We start from the raw sequence: 18,869 nt of genomic DNA on the forward strand, positions 1-18,869 counted from the left end.
GAATCCAACTTACAAGGGATGTAAAGGACCTCTTCAAGGAGAACTACAAACCACTGCTCAGTGAAATAAAAGAGGACACAAACAAATGGAAGAATACCATTTATTTAGTTTTACTTTTTAGGTCTGAGATTTTGGTGTGCTATACAAAAAGCTATTGCTGAGGCCAATATCCAGGAGATTTCCCTCTATGTTCTCTCCCAGGAGTTTTGTACTTTCTGATCCTATATTTATGTCATTTACCCATTTTGAGTTGATTTTGGTGTATGGTGTATGATGGATATGGGTCTAATTTTGTTCTTTTGCATGTAGAACTCTAGTTTTCCCAGGCATCATTCAGTGAAGCAACTATCTTCTCTCCATTGTGCCTTGTTGGTGTCCTTGTTAGAAATTAGTTGACTGTATATGTTTAGATTTATTTCTGGGCTCTCCATTCTGTTCTCCTACTATATGTGTCTGCTTTTATGCCAGTACCCTACTGTTTTGATTACTATAGCTTTGCAATATAGTTTTAAGTCAGGAGTGTGATGCCCCCAACTGTGTTTTTCCTCTTCAGAATTGTTTTGGATGTCTGGGGTCTTTTATGGTTCTATTTGAATTTTAGGATTGTTTTTATAAGGCAAGGGGAGTGGGCATCCTTGCCTTGTAGCAGGTCTTAGTGGTAAAGATTTCATTATTCCCCATTGATTATAATGTTAGCTGTGAATTTTTGGTAAGTTGCCTTTATTATGTTGAAAGCTTTTTTCTATACCCAAACTGTTGAGAACTTTTATCAAGAAAGGATGTTGGCCTTTGTCCAATGCTTTTTCTGTACCATTTGAAATGATCATGTGATTGTCTTTCATTCTGTCAATGTTATGTATAACATTGATTGATTTGCATATGTTGAACCAGCCATGCATGCCAGGGATAAATCCTACTTGATCATGATGTATAATTGTTTTGATGTGTTGTTGGATTGGGTTTGCTAATATTTTATTGAGAATTTTTGCATGAATTTTCATCAGACAAATTGGTCTGTAGTTTTATTTTCTTGTGATATCTTTGTCTGGCATAAGTATCAAGGTGATGCAGGCCTCATAAAATGAGTTTGCAAGTATTTCTTTGGGTTCTATTTTTCAGAAGAGTTTAAGAAGTACTGGTATTAATTCCTCTTAGAATGTTTGGTAGAATTCAGCTGTGAAGCCATCAGATCCTGGCTTTTCTTTGTTGGGAGGTTTCTGATTACTTCTTCAATCTCTCTCTTTATTATTGGTGTGTCCAGGTTTTCTGTTTCTTCCTGAGTCAGTCTTAGTAAGTTGTATGTTTCTAAGACTTTATTTCCTCTGGTTATTCAGTTTGTGGGCAAATAATTGTTCAAAATAGTCTCTTATAATCCTTTTTATTTCTGAGTCATCTATTGCAATTTCTTCACTTTCATTTTTGATTTATTTATTTGAGTCTTCTTTCTTTTCCCTTAGTTAAATTAGCTAAGGGTTTGTCAATTTTGTTTATTTTTTCAAAAAAACTTTTAGCTTTCTCAATTCTTTCTATGGCTTTTCTGTGCTTAATTTGATTTATTTCTGTTCTGTTTTTCATTATTTTCTTCCCTCTGTTTAATTTCGTGTTTAGGCCAGGCACACTGGCTCACACCTGTATTCCTAGTGCTTTGGGAGGCTGAAGTGGGAAGATCTCTTGAGCCCAGGAGTTCAACATCTGCCTGGGGAACACAGCAAGATCCTGTCTTTACAAAAAATAAAAAGTTAGCTGGACATGGTGGCACACACCTGTGGTCTTAGCTATTTGGGAGACTGAAGTAGGAGGATCGCTTGAACCCGGAAGGTAGAGGCTGCAGTGAGCCAATTGCACTATTGCACATCAGCTTGGGTGACAGAGTGAAACCATGTCTCAAAGAAAACAAAACTTTGTGTTTTGTTCTTCTTCTAGTTCCTTGTGGTGTAATGTTAGGTGGTTTATTTAGGGTCTTCCCCTTAAAAACATTTTTTTTTCACTGTCACAAATTTTACACAGTCTTTCTTCTTTTTTGTTGTAGGTGTGTGTTGTTATAAAGTTTCCTCTTAGGAAAGCTTTTGTTGTATCCCATAGGTTGCGTTATTGATGATACATTTTATGTACTAATGTGAAACCTCCCATATATATATATATATATATATACTTTTTTTTTTTTTTTTTTTTTATGGAATCTCACTCTGTCTCCCAGGCTGGAGTGCAGTGGCGTGATCTCGGCTCATTGCAACCTCCTCGTCCCAGGTTCAAGTGATTCTCCTACCTCAGCCTCCAGAATAGCTGGGATTACAAGTGTGAGCCACCACGTCTGGCTAATTTTTGTATTTTTAGTAGAGATGGGGTTTCGCCATGTTGGCCAGGCTGGTTCAAATTCCTGACCTCAGGTGATCTGCCCACCTTGGCCTCCCACAATGCTGGGATTACAAGTGTGAGCCACCGCTCCTGGCCTCCAAGATATATCTTAACGGAAAAAAAAATTAAGGTATAGAATAGTCATAGGGTATGCTACCATTTGGATAATAAAATAATTACATACTTTCTTTTTTTGAAGGAAAATTTGTATTATTTTAATTATTTTTATGTACAGAAAACTCAACAGTGTACATTTAACTCAGTTTAGTGGCAAGTTCTTTTTTTTTTTTTTTGAGAGAGGGTCTCACTCTGTCGCCCAGGCTGGAGTGCAGTAGTGCGATCTTGGCTCACTGCAAGCTCCGCCTCCCGGGTTCACGCCATTCTCCTTCCTCAGCCTCTGGAGTAGCTGGGACTACAGGCGCCCACCACCACACCCGGCTAATTTTTTGTATTTTTAGTAGAGATGTGGTTTCACGTGTTAGCCGGGATGGTCTGGATCTCCTGACCTGGTGATCTGCCCACCTCGGCCTCCCAAAGTGCTGGAATTACAGGCGTAAGCCACCGTGCCTGGCCGGCAAGCTCTTTAACCTTTGCCTTTTCAAGCTTGGCAATGTGAGCCATAGACTTGGGACCCAGGACATTGCCTCCCCAGTGATGGCAGATCTCATCGTATCTGTTGTTGTAGTTGGTCCTGATAGCTTTCACCAGCTTAGCCAAAGCTCCTTTGTCTTCCGAATTCACCTGTGTGAAGGCGACAGTGGTCCAGGTCTTCCTGTGGACTATATGTCTCAGTCTTGCCTTCCTCTTGATAATGCAGGGGAAGAGACCCCCATTTTATGACACAAGGCAGGCAGGAAGACAACCAACTCGACGGGGTCCACATCGTGTGCAGTCACCACCAGCTGAGCCTTCTTGTTCTCCACCAAGGTGGCGACGGTGTAACTCCTGCTTGAAGGACAAGTGGTCTCTTAGTGGAGATGTCCCCTTTGCTGGCAGCTTTCTTCGCAGCCTGGACCAACAGCCTCTGGTTCTTCTCTTGCTTTGTCTCTGGTCTGTAGTTGTGGGCCAGTTTAAGCAGCTGAGCAGCTGTTTGGCGGTGCAGGGCCTGGGTGAACTGGTTAATTGCAGGAGGCACTTTCAGCCGCTTATAGAAGATGACTCTCTGCCGCTGCAACCTGATATAGTGGGACCATTTCATGAAGCAGGTGAGGTCTCTTTTGGGCTGGATGTCCTGTCCAATGCCAAAATTCTTAGGCCTTTTCTCAAACAGGAGACTCACCACTTTCTTAACCTCCTGCTGCTTCATGACAGCGGGGGCGGGAGCTGCCTTCTTCCCCTTGGCCTTCTTTCCTTTCGGCATCTTGGGTGGCAGGAGGAGAGAGTCATATTTTCTTATAAATTACATACACACACAATTTCTTATATGCCCATAGAAAATTTCTGGAAATATGCACAAGAACCTGGCCACATGGGTTGACTTTGGCCAGGGGAATTGGTAATTAGAATTGAATGGAGAGAGGGAGAGGTTTCACTACATATATATATATGTTATTCTTTAAGTTCTAGGGTACATGTACACAATGTGCAGGCTTGTTGCATATGTATACATGTGCCGTGTTGGTGTTTTTTTTGCACCTTTTGAATTTTGAACTGTGTTGCTCATTTGGTACAGGTTGGTCTTTCTGGAAGCAGATGCTGAGATGCAGTTTGGAGTACAAGATGTTTATTGAAGGTCAACACCTGAGGAAGAAAGATAAGGAAGAGAAAAACTGGGCAGAAAAAGAAGTCCATCTGTGAGGAAACCTTGGCAAGACCTTGGCTAACCCTCTGTGACGCTCTGGAGCACATATGGCCTGCCAGAGCAATCCAGATGGGTGTAAATGGCCTTTATACCCCTTTTTTGACAAGGTATTGGATGCCATTGACCTGGGAAGGCATTCTGGTGGGCCAGGTAGCTCTTCGCAGCTGAACATTCCCCGCTAAATCTGACAGCTTGGGTAGAAAATCCTACTGTGAAGGGAGGTGTAGGTATCGTGTCTTAACAAGGACACAAGTTTTCCTAGCCCCTCACTTTGCTGAGAATTTGGTTGGGTATAAAATTCTAACAAAATTTAGAGGTAGGACAATTTATTTTCAGATAAATAAATCTTCATGAAACTTACCTCTCGGAACTCCTTTCTCTTTAAGTCAATGATATTCCCCCTTGGTCTCTAAATTAGTATCCAAATGCATTTAGTTTTTTTTTTTTTTTTTTTGAGACGGAGTTTCATTCTTGTTGTCCAGGCTGGAGGGCAATGGCACAACCTCAGCTCACTGCAGCCTCTGCCTCCCAGATTCACGCGATTCTCCTGCCTCAGCCTCCTGAGTAACTGGGATTGCAGGTGCCTGCCACCACACCCAGCGAATTTTTTGTATTTTTAGTAGAGACAGGGTTTCACCTGTTGGCCAGGCTGGTCTCGAACTCCTGACCTCAGGTGATCCATCCACCTCGGCCTCCCAAAGTGCTGGGATTACAGATGCAAGCCACCATGCCTGGCCATCCAAATGCAATTTTCAACTGATGCACCTGGTATAATAATGATTTTTAGACGATTGTAGCCAAATAGAGGAAGTCATAACAAATGGCAAGTAGTTGCTTCTGGGGAAGAGGAATTGGGATTGGATGAAGTTGGGACTTGGGATGGTCATTTTCCATCCAACTGAGACATTTTTGAGAGTGAAAGGGATCACTGTTAATAATTACACTGGGATAATAGGCATAAATTGTGCTGTTAATTAAGTCATGCCTCCCCCCACCCCACCGCCCCAAGTTCGTATGTTGAAGCCCTGACCTCCAATGTGATTGTATCTGGAAAGATGGTCTTTAGGAAGTACTTAGGGTTCAATGAGGTCATAATGATGGGTCCCTAATCCTATAGGACTGTGTCCTCCTAAGAAGAAGAAGAGAGACGTAGCGATCTCTTCATGCACATGCACCAAGGAAAAGATATGCGAATGTATAGTGAGAAGTGGCCATCTGCAAGCAAGGAAGACAGCCCTCGCCAGAACTCCACCATGCTGGCATCCCAATCTCAGACTTCCATTCTCCAGAATGGTGAAAAATACATAAATGTCTGTTGTTTAAGCCACCCAGTCTACAGTATTTGTTGTGGCAGCTCAAGCTGACTCATATACATCAGAACTGTCCCTGGGAAACTGGGGTGATTCGCCTTGTGGAATTCTTTGGAATTTTAAATCTTTACACATGTATTTCTTTGTGAAAGATAACATTAATTTTAAAAGAAGAATTATAAGGGTTTAGAAGTCAACTCATAAATCTTCACATCTCATGCAGAAATGACATGTGTGATATTCCTGTTGTATAACCATCCTGGAACACCTTCCTGTGGCTCATGTTAGATCTATTTCTGGGCAGCTATAATTGTTAGAAGATTCTTTCAAATTTGTCAGTTTGTAACTGCCACCAATAGATAATAATACAGAAGCTTTTCTCTTCTGTGACTAGCCCTGCTTTTAAAAGTGCATTGCTTTTCTTAGTCCGCAAGGAGTGACACCTCCACCCTGTCCCAACCCCACCTTAGCTGTAGCACTGTGCTGTGTTTATTAGTGTTAGAGTGAAGAGCGGGGAGACTTGAAAAGTGGGGAGAGCAGGTTTGTGTAGGTTTAGAAACCAGACCTCAGAAATGATTTAATGTCTTGGATAAAGTCACGCATAACCCTACAAGGTAAAAGCTGTATCAGGTTTGATTGGCAAGTGAGTGCCTCATGCATCAGAGAAGTCACCGTCTGCAGTGATGTATAACCCCTGGCTCCCTGCTGGCTCCGTTCCCCCATCAGCCTGCTGCCATTGCCCTCTCACTCTCCCATGATGTAGGACATAGCTGAGATTGACAGAGAGAGAAGGTTGAAGGGGCAGTAGTTAAAATGTCACCCACCCACACTGAAATCCAAATGGCTTAATTTACCATGATGTGTTTTAATTAATGAGAGTGAAAAAGTGAAGAGGTTGTACTTTCTAATCAAACAAAGTAATGCCTTAGTTACTGAAATGCAAATGGCTTCATTGGGAGGGAAGCAAAAGTTAATTAGGTCACATAGATAAATTAGGAGGAAGCTAAAACTATCTTTGCCACAATTAGATCTTTGCCACAATTAGTTGGTTTGTAGTAAAAGAGAATACATATAGACATTAAAGATTCCAATGTAAGTATTTTCGCATTAGATTGCTTTGTGACTTTGGTGACTTTCAATTTTATAATAAATACCACCTTTACATTCCACTGCAGATATTTTAATGTAAAAATAGTCTTGCTTATTCTCAATGGGTGCTGTTTTAAGTCCTCTGCCTTTTCTAGAGGATGTGCTGATTCCTTGCTGCTAAGAAACGATCCTTAATGTGTAACTAGACTTAAGATGCAACAAACATGTTTACTTTTGCCTTCTTTAAACTGTTGGAATTATATTTTAGTTTAAAATTTAAAAAGTTTTAAGGTTATTAACTGAGCCTTAAGTGTACAGTATAAAACAAGAAGGTCTTTTTGTTGTGCTGGTGGTGTTTATTGTTGTTTTGGTCTAAGAATTTAAAATTAATTATGCACAAATGTGAAGTATTTTCTGCCCTCTAGTGGTTAAAAGTAATTTTGCAATATTGGTTACATCTTAGTGCTTTCAATTACAAAGGAGGAAGCCAGGTGATATTTTAAAAGCAGTTTGCAAATTATGTTGGTGCATTGCTGTAGCTAATTATTGTTGTTGCATATTTTAAGAAAGAGAAACAATAGTTTTATATTTTATTAACCACAATATACCAATGCTTAGAAATCTGGCAGGAAGGGAAATAAATTTTAAGATAATTTTTCTTCAGGATTAAAATAATATTTCTCTACTTCTACAAAGAGAGTATTAATTTGACATTAATCTGGTTATAATTTAATTCCACTCCTGATTCTAGTCGTGATTTTCCTGTTTGGCTTCTTTCATACTTTAGTTCCTATATTTAGGAAGAGAGTAATGGGTGATAATACTTTCTATTTCCTAAGCTACACATAGGATTATATGTGTCACATTCATGTTATATTATGAAAGGAAAACGCTGTGGCATGTTTTATGAGCAATTATTTTTATTAGTTATCCTTGGGCATCTATTTGACTAATTATTATTATTATATATTCTAAGATATTAAGTGCAAAGGTTCTAAATTTTATTGACTGCAATGTAAAAAGATCAGGGAAGCAGATGAGAAGCAAAGTACAAATAGGCTATTAGGAAGAATGTGAAGGAGCCCAGAAGGTCAAAGAAAAGTGCTATAAAATAGCAGATGAGTGATTGTTGACCATTCTTCATTTCTTAGGAAAATTAAACTAATCAACTCTTCATTTTCATTACTGTGCTGAAATTAATGTATGTGCATCTCTGACTGCTAACAGAAACCTTTGCTGTCTCAGGCATTTCCAAAGAAGCAGTCGCTCTAGTCTCAGGTGAATCTAATACATTATAAACTGGTGAGATGATAAAAGAATTCAGGAGAGAAAAAGATTAGCAACAACTACCCCCTTTTAAGACAAGCTTAACAGGGCTGTAGGAAAAATGTAAAGTTCTGGTGAAAAATGTGACATTACTAAATAAGAGTCTGTCATTTATAAATCCTTATTTTTCTCATAGGATTTTTTTGTGTGTGTGTGTGTGTGGTAGCTAAAATAGCACTTAAGCTTTGGGTGTGATTTTGTAGGTATTAATAGTGTGAGCATAATTAGTGAATAGCATCAGACTATGTAAAAAGGCAAGTGAAATGTACTTAATGCCACTGAATTTTACACATCAATATGGTTACAATGGTAAACTTTATGTTATATATATTTTACTACAATTAAAAAAATTTGAAAAGGGCAAATGAAATCTTTCTGATTTTTAATATTTCTAGCAATGGTGAATAAAATGTGCAACATCTAATAAACATTTCAGGAACTCTGGGCCACTTAATAAGAAATCCAAGTAAACACTGGATATAATAAAGAGGGACAAATGCTCACCACATACTATTTTCCGAAGACAGGCCTGACTCCAAGAAGCAAGTGATTCTGTTTTCCACAGAGCATTCAGCTTCGCACGCCCATCTGAGTGAGAGGGAGGGGACGGCTGCTACGATTCATGCCAGTGCGCAGGAGCAAACTTACTTCTGATTGATTTTAATTCCTTTACTGCTTTGTCCTAATTCATAAGTGAGATCTGTAGCAGACCGCAAATAAGCCAGGGAGGCAAGACCCATCCAGGCAGAAGTTTACCTACTGACTGCCTTTGCCTTCACTCCATTTGCCATGACTGCATATTTCAGTGGCTCTCTGGATGGCTGCAATTTCCTTTTATTACAAAATTAAAAAAAAATAATAAAGATGGAATCTCACTATGTTGCCCAGGCTGGTCTCGAACTCCTGGTTTCAAGTGATCTACCCAACAGCCTCCCAAAGTGCTGGGACTACAGGCGTGAGCCACCGTGCCTGGCTTGGACCACTTCAGTTTTACTACTGAAGCAGAAACTGACAGTCACATTTTATCATCAACAATAGCACCTTGTTAGCTAAAGGATAAAAATCAAGAAACATGACTTGCTCCTTGAGAGTCCAAGATAAAAGTGGTCAGGTTTGTATTCTGTGATGCTTTTACCTTTTACAATCACTCATGACTGGTAAGGTAGGCATCTCCTTGCCTGCTGTAGAAGTAGATACCTTAAAGAACAACTAAACTAAAGCTCTTCAGGAATCTATGGTCCTTCTTTCTTCCCATTCTTCCTCCCTTCCCCTCTCTTCCTTCTTCTCCCTCTTCGTACCTTGCCTCCTCTCTTCCTTTCTCCCCTGCCACTCCTGCCTGCCTCCCTTCCTTCTAAAATCTTTATATAGTGTTTTAAAATGCCAGGGATTTACTCCTGGGCTTCAGTGTATCTATTTTTTTCTTATTTAAACATAATTCAATGCATGTTTCCTGAATGCTTATTATGCTGCAGGGTTGGATGGCAGGTGGTTGTGTGGTAGTGAACAGGGCAGTGGATGATGGTTCAGAAGAGAAACACTTAAAAATCAGACCTTGGTTGAACCCACTCTATAGCTCTCATTTCTTGGGAAAGTTCTTTCTGAGCTCAGTTTTCATGCATAAAAATGAGTATTAACAGAAGTGGTTAAAATAGCCTTAAATGCTAAAATATATAGTTATCATAACAATTAATAATTACTATTATTATTAAGCTGGGGGGAGGGGAGTCAAAGATGATTACAGGAGTCTAGTACAGTGGTTTCTAATTAAGGATGACCCCCCACTCCACCCTCAGGAGCATTTGGCAATGTCCGGAGATATTTTTGGTTGTCACAATAGGTGAATGATCCTACTGGCCTCTGGTGGTTAGAGGCTTCTGATGCTGCTAAGCATCCTACGATACACCAGGAAGTCCCCACAACAAAGAATGACACAGTCCCAGATGTCCATAGAACCACTGTTAACCCTGGTTTAGTGAAGAAAAACCATTAATATATGTTTCATATTTTCTATAACAAAGCAGTGAGCGCGTATTGGGGGGGGAACCCATTAAGTTGTCCACTTGATATTCATGCTCTTTTTTCATGTAATGGTGGTTGAGACAATGTGCCTAATGGAGAAACGACATTTCCCAGTCTCACCTGCAGAGTGGGGTGATCAATTACATGAAAGAGGAAGTAGTCAGATGGTGCGCTTTATTTATTTTATTTTATTGTAAGTTTTGGGATACATGTGCAGAACGTACAGGTTTGTTACATAGGTATATATATGCCATGGTGGTTTGCTGCACCCGTCAACCCATCATCTAGGTTTTAAGCCCTGCGTGTGTTAGCTATTTGTCCTAATGCTCTCCTTCCCCTTGCTCTCCACCCCACTGGATGGTGCTCTTTAAACAGGCTTTTTTTTTTTTTTTTTTTTTTTTTTAAGGAAAGAGCACCCCTTTACCCGGCCCCTTTGTTTCTACTGCCTGGAAAGGGACGTGCTGGCCTGGTGGAGCCGTGTACTTGGGCCGGTGCAGCAGCAGGATGGGAGGGTCTGGATCCTGGATGAGGGTGTGGAATTCCCATGCCAGCCCAGAACTGCTTCCTTCCCGACCATTTGGTGTGAGGAGAAAAAAAAGTTTCTCTTGGTTAAAACAGTATTATTTAGGTTTTTATCATATGCAGTTACATCCAAATTTGACCTGTGTCTCAAAGGATTTTGATTGGTAGAAAAAAGACCTTTGAGCTGAAGGAACTAGCAGGAACGAAGGCACGGAAATGTGAAAGTGTATGTTTTCAGGAAATAACTTGTGGATTGGTGTGTTAATTATGTAATAAGAAAACTTGGGTCACAGAGCCTCACATAATGTTCCCAAGAAGCTCTTCAAGGGGAAAAAAGGAATAAACACACGGAGGGCAACACACTCACCTTCCCTGTCCATTTCATTTTGTTGGTCACAGTCAGGTGAACACTGACCTTTCATTTTTCTCACTGAGAAATTTGTCCCAGAGTCAATACTTTTTTTTTTTTCCTTTTTGTATTTCTCAAGGTCATTGTCATAGTGTGATGTATGAAATGCAGACCTGAGAGCACGTGAAAGCCACCTTCCATGAAAACCCTTGCTGTGTGTTGGTGTGTCCCATCCCAGCGTCCCTCTGAAGCCCCGCACTCTGCTGCCTTCACAGGCCAGCTGAAGCTTGGGTTAGGACCAGTACAGATGGAGTTTCCTTGGGAAAAGGAAGTGTTGGAAGAGAAGAGAAGGTGGAACGGATATTTGGAAGGAAGTGCCTGGAAAAGCACATTAAGGAGAAAAACACAATGACCACCTCACTTCTATTTTATCCCACTGTCAATGCCAGTATTTGGAGGAAGTTCAAGCTAAATTACTGAAATGATTTTGATTGTTCTGGTATTGTGTTCTCAACACCTAAATGGCCAATCAGATAACAGTATTCGTCTGTAAGTTGGATTAGATATTAACTTAAAATAATTCTAGTCATAACACTTTATTATAGTGATTCTTAAACTTTATGGGATTACAAACCCCTTTGAGAATCTCCACAAGAATTATGAACTCTCTCTCCAGAAAAATGTATATATATGCTTATTGATTCAGACAAAACATCATTTTAGCAGCCGTGAGCACTCCGCTTAAGGAGAGATTCATCTTTGTTGCAAAGGATGTGAAAAGTGAAGTTTTAACCCAAACCCCCAAAACTAATAGATCTACAATTCCGAAGTCAGATCACTATTTGCAGACTTTCTAAAGGATGTTGTTGGAAACTGGTTCCACCAGTCCTCATTTCCTTCGCTGACTTGGAGACAATAAAAGGATAGTGTTTGGGTTCAGGAGAGATTCCTTTGGAGAGAGCTGTTACATCGTTGCTGTGAGCTGGTACCTGTGTCCCTGCCCAGGGGTCTGGAATTACTGCTTCCTCACCCTTCATCAGGGAGGGGCTTCCACAGGATAAGGAAATGTATTCTATGAGGTTGAGAAAAACAGAAGCCAAAAAGGCTGAAGAGCCTGGGGGCAGCAGGACAGAGGAGCCATTTGGGATCACAGCCAGGTGTGGAGGGTCAGCTGCGCACAACCAGCCACAGGCTGCGGCAGGCAGAGAGTTACTGGAGATGTTTCAAGTCCTATTCAGGAGGACTCCGGAAGAGAAATAAGCATGTATGGAGTGGATGCCCATGCCCCAGGGCTGAGGGCTGAGGCCACGGTGGGGCCTGGAAGGTTTCACAGTACGACAGAATGGCAGGGAGAGGGTCCGGTAATGGTTGGCAGCGCCATCCCCTGAGTCCTGAGAGTGAGTCCATCCAGGTGAGAACTATCTCATCCCCTCTCCTCTCATCCCAAATTCTCTTAACTCCCAGTGCAGTCCAAAAAGGCAGCCAGGGAGAGAAGCAGCAGATGAGGGTGGAAGAGAGAACAGAAGCCAACCACGGTCCTGTCTCCAGACTTAGGCCTCAACAAGGGAAGGGTGCAGAATGAATGTATGAGCAGCTGAACGCAGGCTGAAAGGTTGATGACAATGGAATTGAGACTGTGTGTTTTTGACTCAGAGAGGCCAAAGGCTTGACATTACTTAAGAGAGAGGTGAAGTTCATGGCATCTGGCCAAGCTTTCACTGAGGGTCAGAGGAAGGTTTCTGCACACCCTCTTCCCCATCCCTTGTATTAGAAAGCGGCAGTGGGGCACAAAAATAAATTTGCATTTTGAGCACACTTCATGAATCATACAGTTGTATTTGATACCCACTGTAGGATGGAACAGACCTCGCAGGCCTGCATGAAGCTGGCTTTTGGGTTTGATGTAGAAAATGGAAGCTGCTCTGATTAACAAACACGGGTGTTGTGGGATCCAGCAGGGCTGAGTCTGGGGGAAGCAAGACAGGCTACATGATATGCAGGGTTCAGTGCAAATATAAATGTGGGGCCCCTTGAAATACTTAAGAAATTCAAGACAGTGACAGCAGAGCACTGAGCCAAGCGTGGGGCTTTGTGTGACTGCAGGGATTGCACACCCATGAAGCCACTCTGGAGTGAATAACAGAAGTCAGAGAGGAGGGGAACTTGCCAGTGGTCCAGTTAATGAGGGACCCGGAAGAGGCCTGATGGAGACTTTCCCAGTGAAATGCTGCACCATGCAATCCCGCAAATCCTCTGCAAAATCGCAAGTTCCACGTTGAGTTACGTGAATGGGGTTCTTATGGAAGCTGGTGAAGGAGCCGCTGTGGTGGCACAACAGAGTAAGCCAAGCAGATGAGGGGACAGCCAACAGTTGGCTATTCAGCTAACATTTCCCGTAGATTAGGGGCTTAGATAAAGAATCCATTTTTATAACAAGAAGTTTCCCTGTGTCATACACTCTCACGGGACCAGGTGGTCTTTTATTTATTAGTGTAGCAGGATGTTGCAGGATACTCTCTCTGTCACTCAGAATTGGCAACCGGGGACCACAACTGGAGGTGTACAGAGAGGCTAAATACTTTAGAAGAGATGCTAAGTAAAGAGAACCATGGATGGCAGGAGCCAGACACCCGCTCGTGGTTTGCTAAGACCTGGCAGAGCCACAGCAGCCCTCCCTGCCTTGGCCGTGCCCTTCCAACACGTGCAGGTATGAGAGTCTGCCCTGGAGGGGGCCTGCTGCAGTTGCTGCTCCCCCAAGAAGCCAAGTAAGAGTGGTTCCTAGAAAACCACTTCTAGAATATGGGGTTTTGACAGGCGCACTGCATGCTACTTCTGACTGGCTGCTTGCTTAGGCAGTAGACTTGTGACCGGCCTGCCCCCTCCTAAACAGGGACAAGAGGGGTGGAGACAATGGGGGGCAGTGGAGTGGCAACCTGCAGTCCACCCTTGGGCTGGCTGGGATGTCTGCATTCTCTATGCATCAAGCGGGCACTGGGAGGGTGGCTGGCTTGAGCCTTTCTGTCTGGCAATAAAAACTATGGGGAGAACAGATGAGATGGGGGTAGCTGGAAGAGATCAAGTAGCATCCAGAGCCCCCAGGTAGGTGACCGGTGTGAAGGCCCCTGCAAGTCTTCCCGAAGAACGCTTTTGTAGAAGCAGCAACTTTATATAGAGAGGAGGAGACCGCTTCTCTTGACCATCCCCACTATCCCCATTCCTCCTGTGCCCTGGAGAAGATAGGAGGGGAGATTGTTTTTCAGAGCCTACCGTGTTCCCTCCCAGCACCCTACCTCTCAGGTGAGCAAGGGGAGGAAGGGAGAAAGAGCAGACCTGCCCCTTTCCTACTTTAGGCCCTTCCTCCAGCCCAGCCAGCCATGGGGGTGGGTGGGGACATTTTATTTTTGGATATGAGGTTGGCGTCTTCAACTGGACTTGACAAAGTTTTTTAATATCAGGAAGTGACTGAGGGAGTTATGCAGTATGTCCAGGGTATCATTAAGGGAACTTTGATCAGCAGGGGCAGGAGATTCAACACAGCCCAGCGGGGGGCACAATGGGAGAAAAATAAAACCATTTCCTGTGTGCGCCCAGTGGACTTGAGACTGTTCAATAAACTAGTTATATCTGATCAAGGACTTCATATCCTTAGGATTAAAGGCACGTCACTGTGCATTTGTGTTGTGGGGTACTGAATTTATAAATTCTTAGTTGAGGAATAGCCAGATCTTTTTGCAAACCAAAAACTTGAAATGTTAAATGAGGAGAAAAGAAACTCACCAGAAGCAAATTTCTGGATGTAGACAGAGGAGACACTAAAAGAGGTAAGTCATAGTTGCCTTTTTCTTTTATCTCCCTAAAGTCTAAGAGTTTTTATTTTGTAGTATTACATGATATTTACATTTCAATTGATCACAGATTCATTAACATTTGACATGATAGAAAGGGTGTACAGAAACATGTTTATAAGTGATTTGTAATCCTTGTTCACTTATTTGTCAACCATGTTATTCTGGAAAATTATTTAATTTCCATCATAATGTTTTTCAGGGTGCTCTTCTGTTTAATTTTTTTTTTAATTAAGTGTAACCGTGTCTATGATTTTTATATAGGGTAGTGAGGAGGGTCTTCTGTCTCTCTCTCTCAATTACCAGAGATTTCTAAAGCATTTGCAATGCTCTTTTTTATTCAGACAAAAATCCTTTTAACTTTACATAACAAATATGCTTTAAATTTTTACAACTTTCAAGATACTATTATAATCGTACTGACAAGGAAAAATTGCCGTTGATGATCCATAGCTGATGAAATGTAAGCAGCTGCTCTTCCTTGTGGTCTTCGCTATAGAGCCATTTGTAGATTACAGGCCACAGCTTTAGGGACAGGCTCCAGGTTTCTTATTTTTCTTGTTTCAATTCTGCATCATCCATTTTCTGGAATACCAGTCTCCTAAAATGTAAGCAGTGCAAAATGTTCTCACCCATCAGAACAACAGCATGCAAGAGTCCATACAAATACAGGCCATAGTCCTAACTGCCTAATTATACTTGAGTTGAATTGTGTTGCACTTGACATGAGCGAGATATTGGGGAGATGCTGAATCTGTGATGGGCACTCAGGCCCAAACACTTATCATTGATTCATCTCTCTCCCTCCATACCGCCCCACTCCCAACATCTGATTAGCTGTCAATTGTGCCTCTGTATGACACCCCAGAACCTCAGCAGAAATGTCAGCGGTTCTCCCTCTCCTGATGAATGGTGCCCCAAGTCCTTGTCCAGGTCCTCAATATCTGCGCTCTCTGCTCTTACTCTGTCTAGCCTTCTTTCTCTCCTCTTCGCATACATTTTGCTCTTGCCAAAGGGTGCCTCAGCTGTTCTTGGCTCACCTTGCTTTAGTGCCTAAAAATGACCTCCCTCTTCCCACCAGTCTCCGAATGTTCAAGAGAAAGCTGCTTCTCAAAGGCAGGTTTCCACATACAGAAACATCCTCTTTTTTTCTGACCTTTCTGACTCTGCAGGACCTTATTAGTGCCTCTCTTATTTCATTTATTCTGTCAAATATTGAGGGCTTACTATGTGGCAGACACAGTTCTTAGGCTCTGGGGATATGGCAGTGGACTAAAATTATGGGATTTGTAGGACTGAAATTCTAATAAAGGCAATGCACCCTAAATATATGTCAGATAGGGATAAGTCACATGGAAAAGAAATGGAAAAGACATGGACCCTAAATATATGTCAGATGGGGATAAGTACCATGGAAAAAAACAAACCTGGAGTGTCCTGAGAAGGTCTCTCAGATAAGGTGACACAGTCTGCCACTGTACTTTCTTCAAGTCTTAACTAAAGCATCATGTTCTACTTCATATAAAAAAATTTTTTTTAAAGCATACACTCTCTACTGTAAAATAATAGGTAGGTAGCTTATTAATTTTTAAATCTTACATTCTGATGTATACATAGGAGATAATACATATTTCTTAATTAATATAAATAATGATTATAACAGAGTTTATAAGATGAGATCCAGAAAAAAGAAAACACTTTGATTAAAAGTCAGGAAAGAAAACTTGCTGCGTTTGAGACCTGGATTATTGAGATGGGGTCCTTTACACCTGAACGACTCTCTCCTGTGAGGCTTTTTATGTGGGAGAGGTCCCGTGTCGGACAATATCCTGTCATTGCATGGACTTAGTGAGCAGCTATAGGATAATGAGACTGATGCTCATATGTGGCTTAGGGGAAGCCATCTTATGATTTTATACCTTGAGCCATGCTTATTATACCTGGCCTTCTATAGTTCCCAATGTACAGATATTCAGTTCCTTGTGTCTTTGCCTCTCCTTCTAGGAAACTTACTGTCTTAGAAACTTATGTTGAAAAGGTGTAGTCATTTTTAAAGTTTCTAGACCACCTCTATATAACTGCCCATGCACTTTGACTGGTTTTCAGGTATTTACCTTGATCGTTTTTGATCGGGATTCTGGATTTCTTGGTGCTGGCAGGTCATGGAGTAAAACAAGTCATTGGCACATGGTGAATGCAAGGATCCTTGACATAAATCACTCAGCGTCCTGCAGACACTTTTGGCTGTTGTCGTTCTCCCAAACCTTTGGGGCAGGTTAAGAACCCGTCTCACGAGGCTCACCTCCATATTTCTTCCAGATCTCAGAGGCAGGTTGGCTGTTGCTCCAGCGCTTCTTTCTTCTTCAGTGGTCCTCCCAAATCTCAATGGCAAGTTGGTGACTGAGTGTGGCATTTTGTTGACTGCAGGTGTACTCATCTTAATGACATTTTTTGGTCCCCAATCTTTTAATTCCTCAAAATTGAGGCTTCTTTCCCTTTTTGGGTAGCCTCTAGGCTATAATTAGAAATGACCATTACAATAACATACTGTTGTTATAAGCAATAGATTTAAGCCCCCAATTAACTGAAATCTAGACTTTAATCTGCAGAATTGTTAAAGCTATAAACAAAATTTGTGTTCTTATGTGCAGAATTTTTTAATAAATAATTTGTGTTAAGCTTTTTAAAGCAATCTAGTTTCTCTGTCCCTAGACTATTGTAAGACAACCATAAAATATTTATAAAATATATATAGTGAATACAACAATGAGTTCAAGCAGCAGGAACATAATGAAGTTCTGAAATGAGGCAAAAGTTTATTTTACTGCAGTTATTCTCTTTTGTTTTTTTTTGATTCATGTTGTTTATGGAATATTTTATATATTTTTGTAATTTGATTTTGGAGAAACTTCCCACTCCTTTTTCATGGTTCTCTTTAAAGGCCAAAGAGGCACATGGAAACGTGGTACATCGAAACAGAGATGCTGGCCAGTTTTTGGGGTATAGTTGTAGGAGGCCCAGTGAATTTCTTTTTTTTATTCCATCTTACTGAGGGTTCCACTCTAAAGCTTTCTCAAGAAACCAATTGCATTTTTATTAGAATACAAAATACATTTTTAGTAAAGAACCCATTGGTTTATGGGTTACTGCATCACAAATATGCCAACTTTGTAGGAAGCATCTCAAATACAGAGAATATTTAATTAGATTTAGTCTTTACCATAGGAGCTTGTCCATATGGAGATTTTTAAATGATTGTTTTCTGATTATTGCTTGAGTAAAATGAGTATACACACTAATTTCAGCAGATTTGCAAAACATGTGAAAGAAAATAAAAACAATTTGCAATTTTACCATCTAGGGGTAGACACTTTATTAAGGTATAGATTTAGTACACATTGGCCAGTTTGTCATTGCTAAGCCCAAAATAAATGTGTTTTTTTTTTGTTTGTTTTCAGTTTAAAACACTTTGAATGTCCAGCTGAAATGTATCCACATCTTAGTTCTGCCAACCATTCACTACAAATATGCACTTGTGAGTTGATTGAAAATTATTAATGTGCTGTATGCTTGCTAAGTACCATACTCACCAGTACAATTGTTATGACAGAAGCCAGCCTGATCGCTGCTGTGCTAAATAATACAAGTCACATGTATACATTGTCAGAGGAAGGCTGAAGTTTGACAATAAAACAGAGTACACACCAACTTACTTCTTACTCTTTACAAAATCATTAGACTTAGGATTAATATTATATAATTAATGCTACTCAGAGAGACTTTAAAAACTTACCTCAGAATATTTGTCATAATTTTCTTTGCTGTGAAGACTGGACATCATTAATTCATCTGCACAAGAAATGTTTGATGTTAACAAGCTTGAAGTGGCTAAAGTCAATAAAATGAATAGTTTTGATGAAATAATTTCCATTTTGTCCAAATCTAAAATTAAGTCTCTATGTGCAGCCCAATGTTTATGAGAGGAGAAAAAAATTGTGGTGTTTTTATATCGTCTAAAAACAAAGGCAAGTTTTTTTTAACAGTGAAATCCATCTCACACATTTTAAGTACTAATATTAATTAGAGTGTACAACTAAAATATGCATGTAAGGAATGTGAATAATTCATTCTGGGAAGACAGCAATGTTTGTGCTTGCAAATTCATTAACTTTGAAAACAATTTTCCTCATTATAAAAGAGTTTCTAATTAGGTAAGTTTGGGGCGATAGTAATTAAGATTCCAAACAAACAGA

General features: G+C 40.7%; 1 protein-coding gene and 1 pseudogene across 1 annotated transcript; both read right to left on the reverse strand.

Moving 5' to 3' along the window:
• LOC105554738 overlaps positions 1-3,715 on the reverse strand; it is a 28,726-nt pseudogene extending 25,011 nt beyond the window's left edge.
• Positions 3,716-14,977: 11,262 nt separating this feature from the next.
• Positions 14,978-18,588, reverse strand: NPVF (neuropeptide VF precursor). The gene is made up of 3 exons (XM_012001300.1): positions 18,410-18,588; positions 16,731-17,131; positions 14,978-15,217 (listed from the first exon to the last, which is right to left on the reverse strand). The coding sequence occupies exons 1-3, from the start codon at positions 18,545-18,547 to the stop codon at positions 15,166-15,168; spliced, it is 591 nt and encodes a 196-aa protein (XP_011856690.1). The 5' UTR covers positions 18,548-18,588; the 3' UTR covers positions 14,978-15,165.
• Positions 18,589-18,869: the final 281 nt, after the last annotated feature.

This window comes from Mandrillus leucophaeus, unplaced genomic scaffold (genome assembly GCF_000951045.1).
Source record: "Mandrillus leucophaeus isolate KB7577 unplaced genomic scaffold, Mleu.le_1.0 Scaffold658, whole genome shotgun sequence".
Classification (NCBI taxonomy): Eukaryota; Metazoa; Chordata; class Mammalia; order Primates; family Cercopithecidae; genus Mandrillus; species Mandrillus leucophaeus.

What these genes read in the sequence shown, in the direction of transcription:
- NPVF (XM_012001300.1), bottom strand. Translation starts at nt 18,547, where the DNA reads ATGGAAATTATTTCATCAAAACTATTCATTTTATTGACTTTAGCCACT. An exon ending in ATTATGACAAATATTCTGAG is followed by an intron (nt 17,132 to 18,409) that starts GTAAGTTTTTAA and finishes TTCTAATTATAG; the next exon opens with CCTAGAGGCTACCCAAAAAG. An exon ending in CCCGATCAAAAACGATCAAG is followed by an intron (nt 15,218 to 16,730) that starts GTAAATACCTGA and finishes CTTACATTTTAG; the next exon opens with GAGACTGGTATTCCAGAAAA.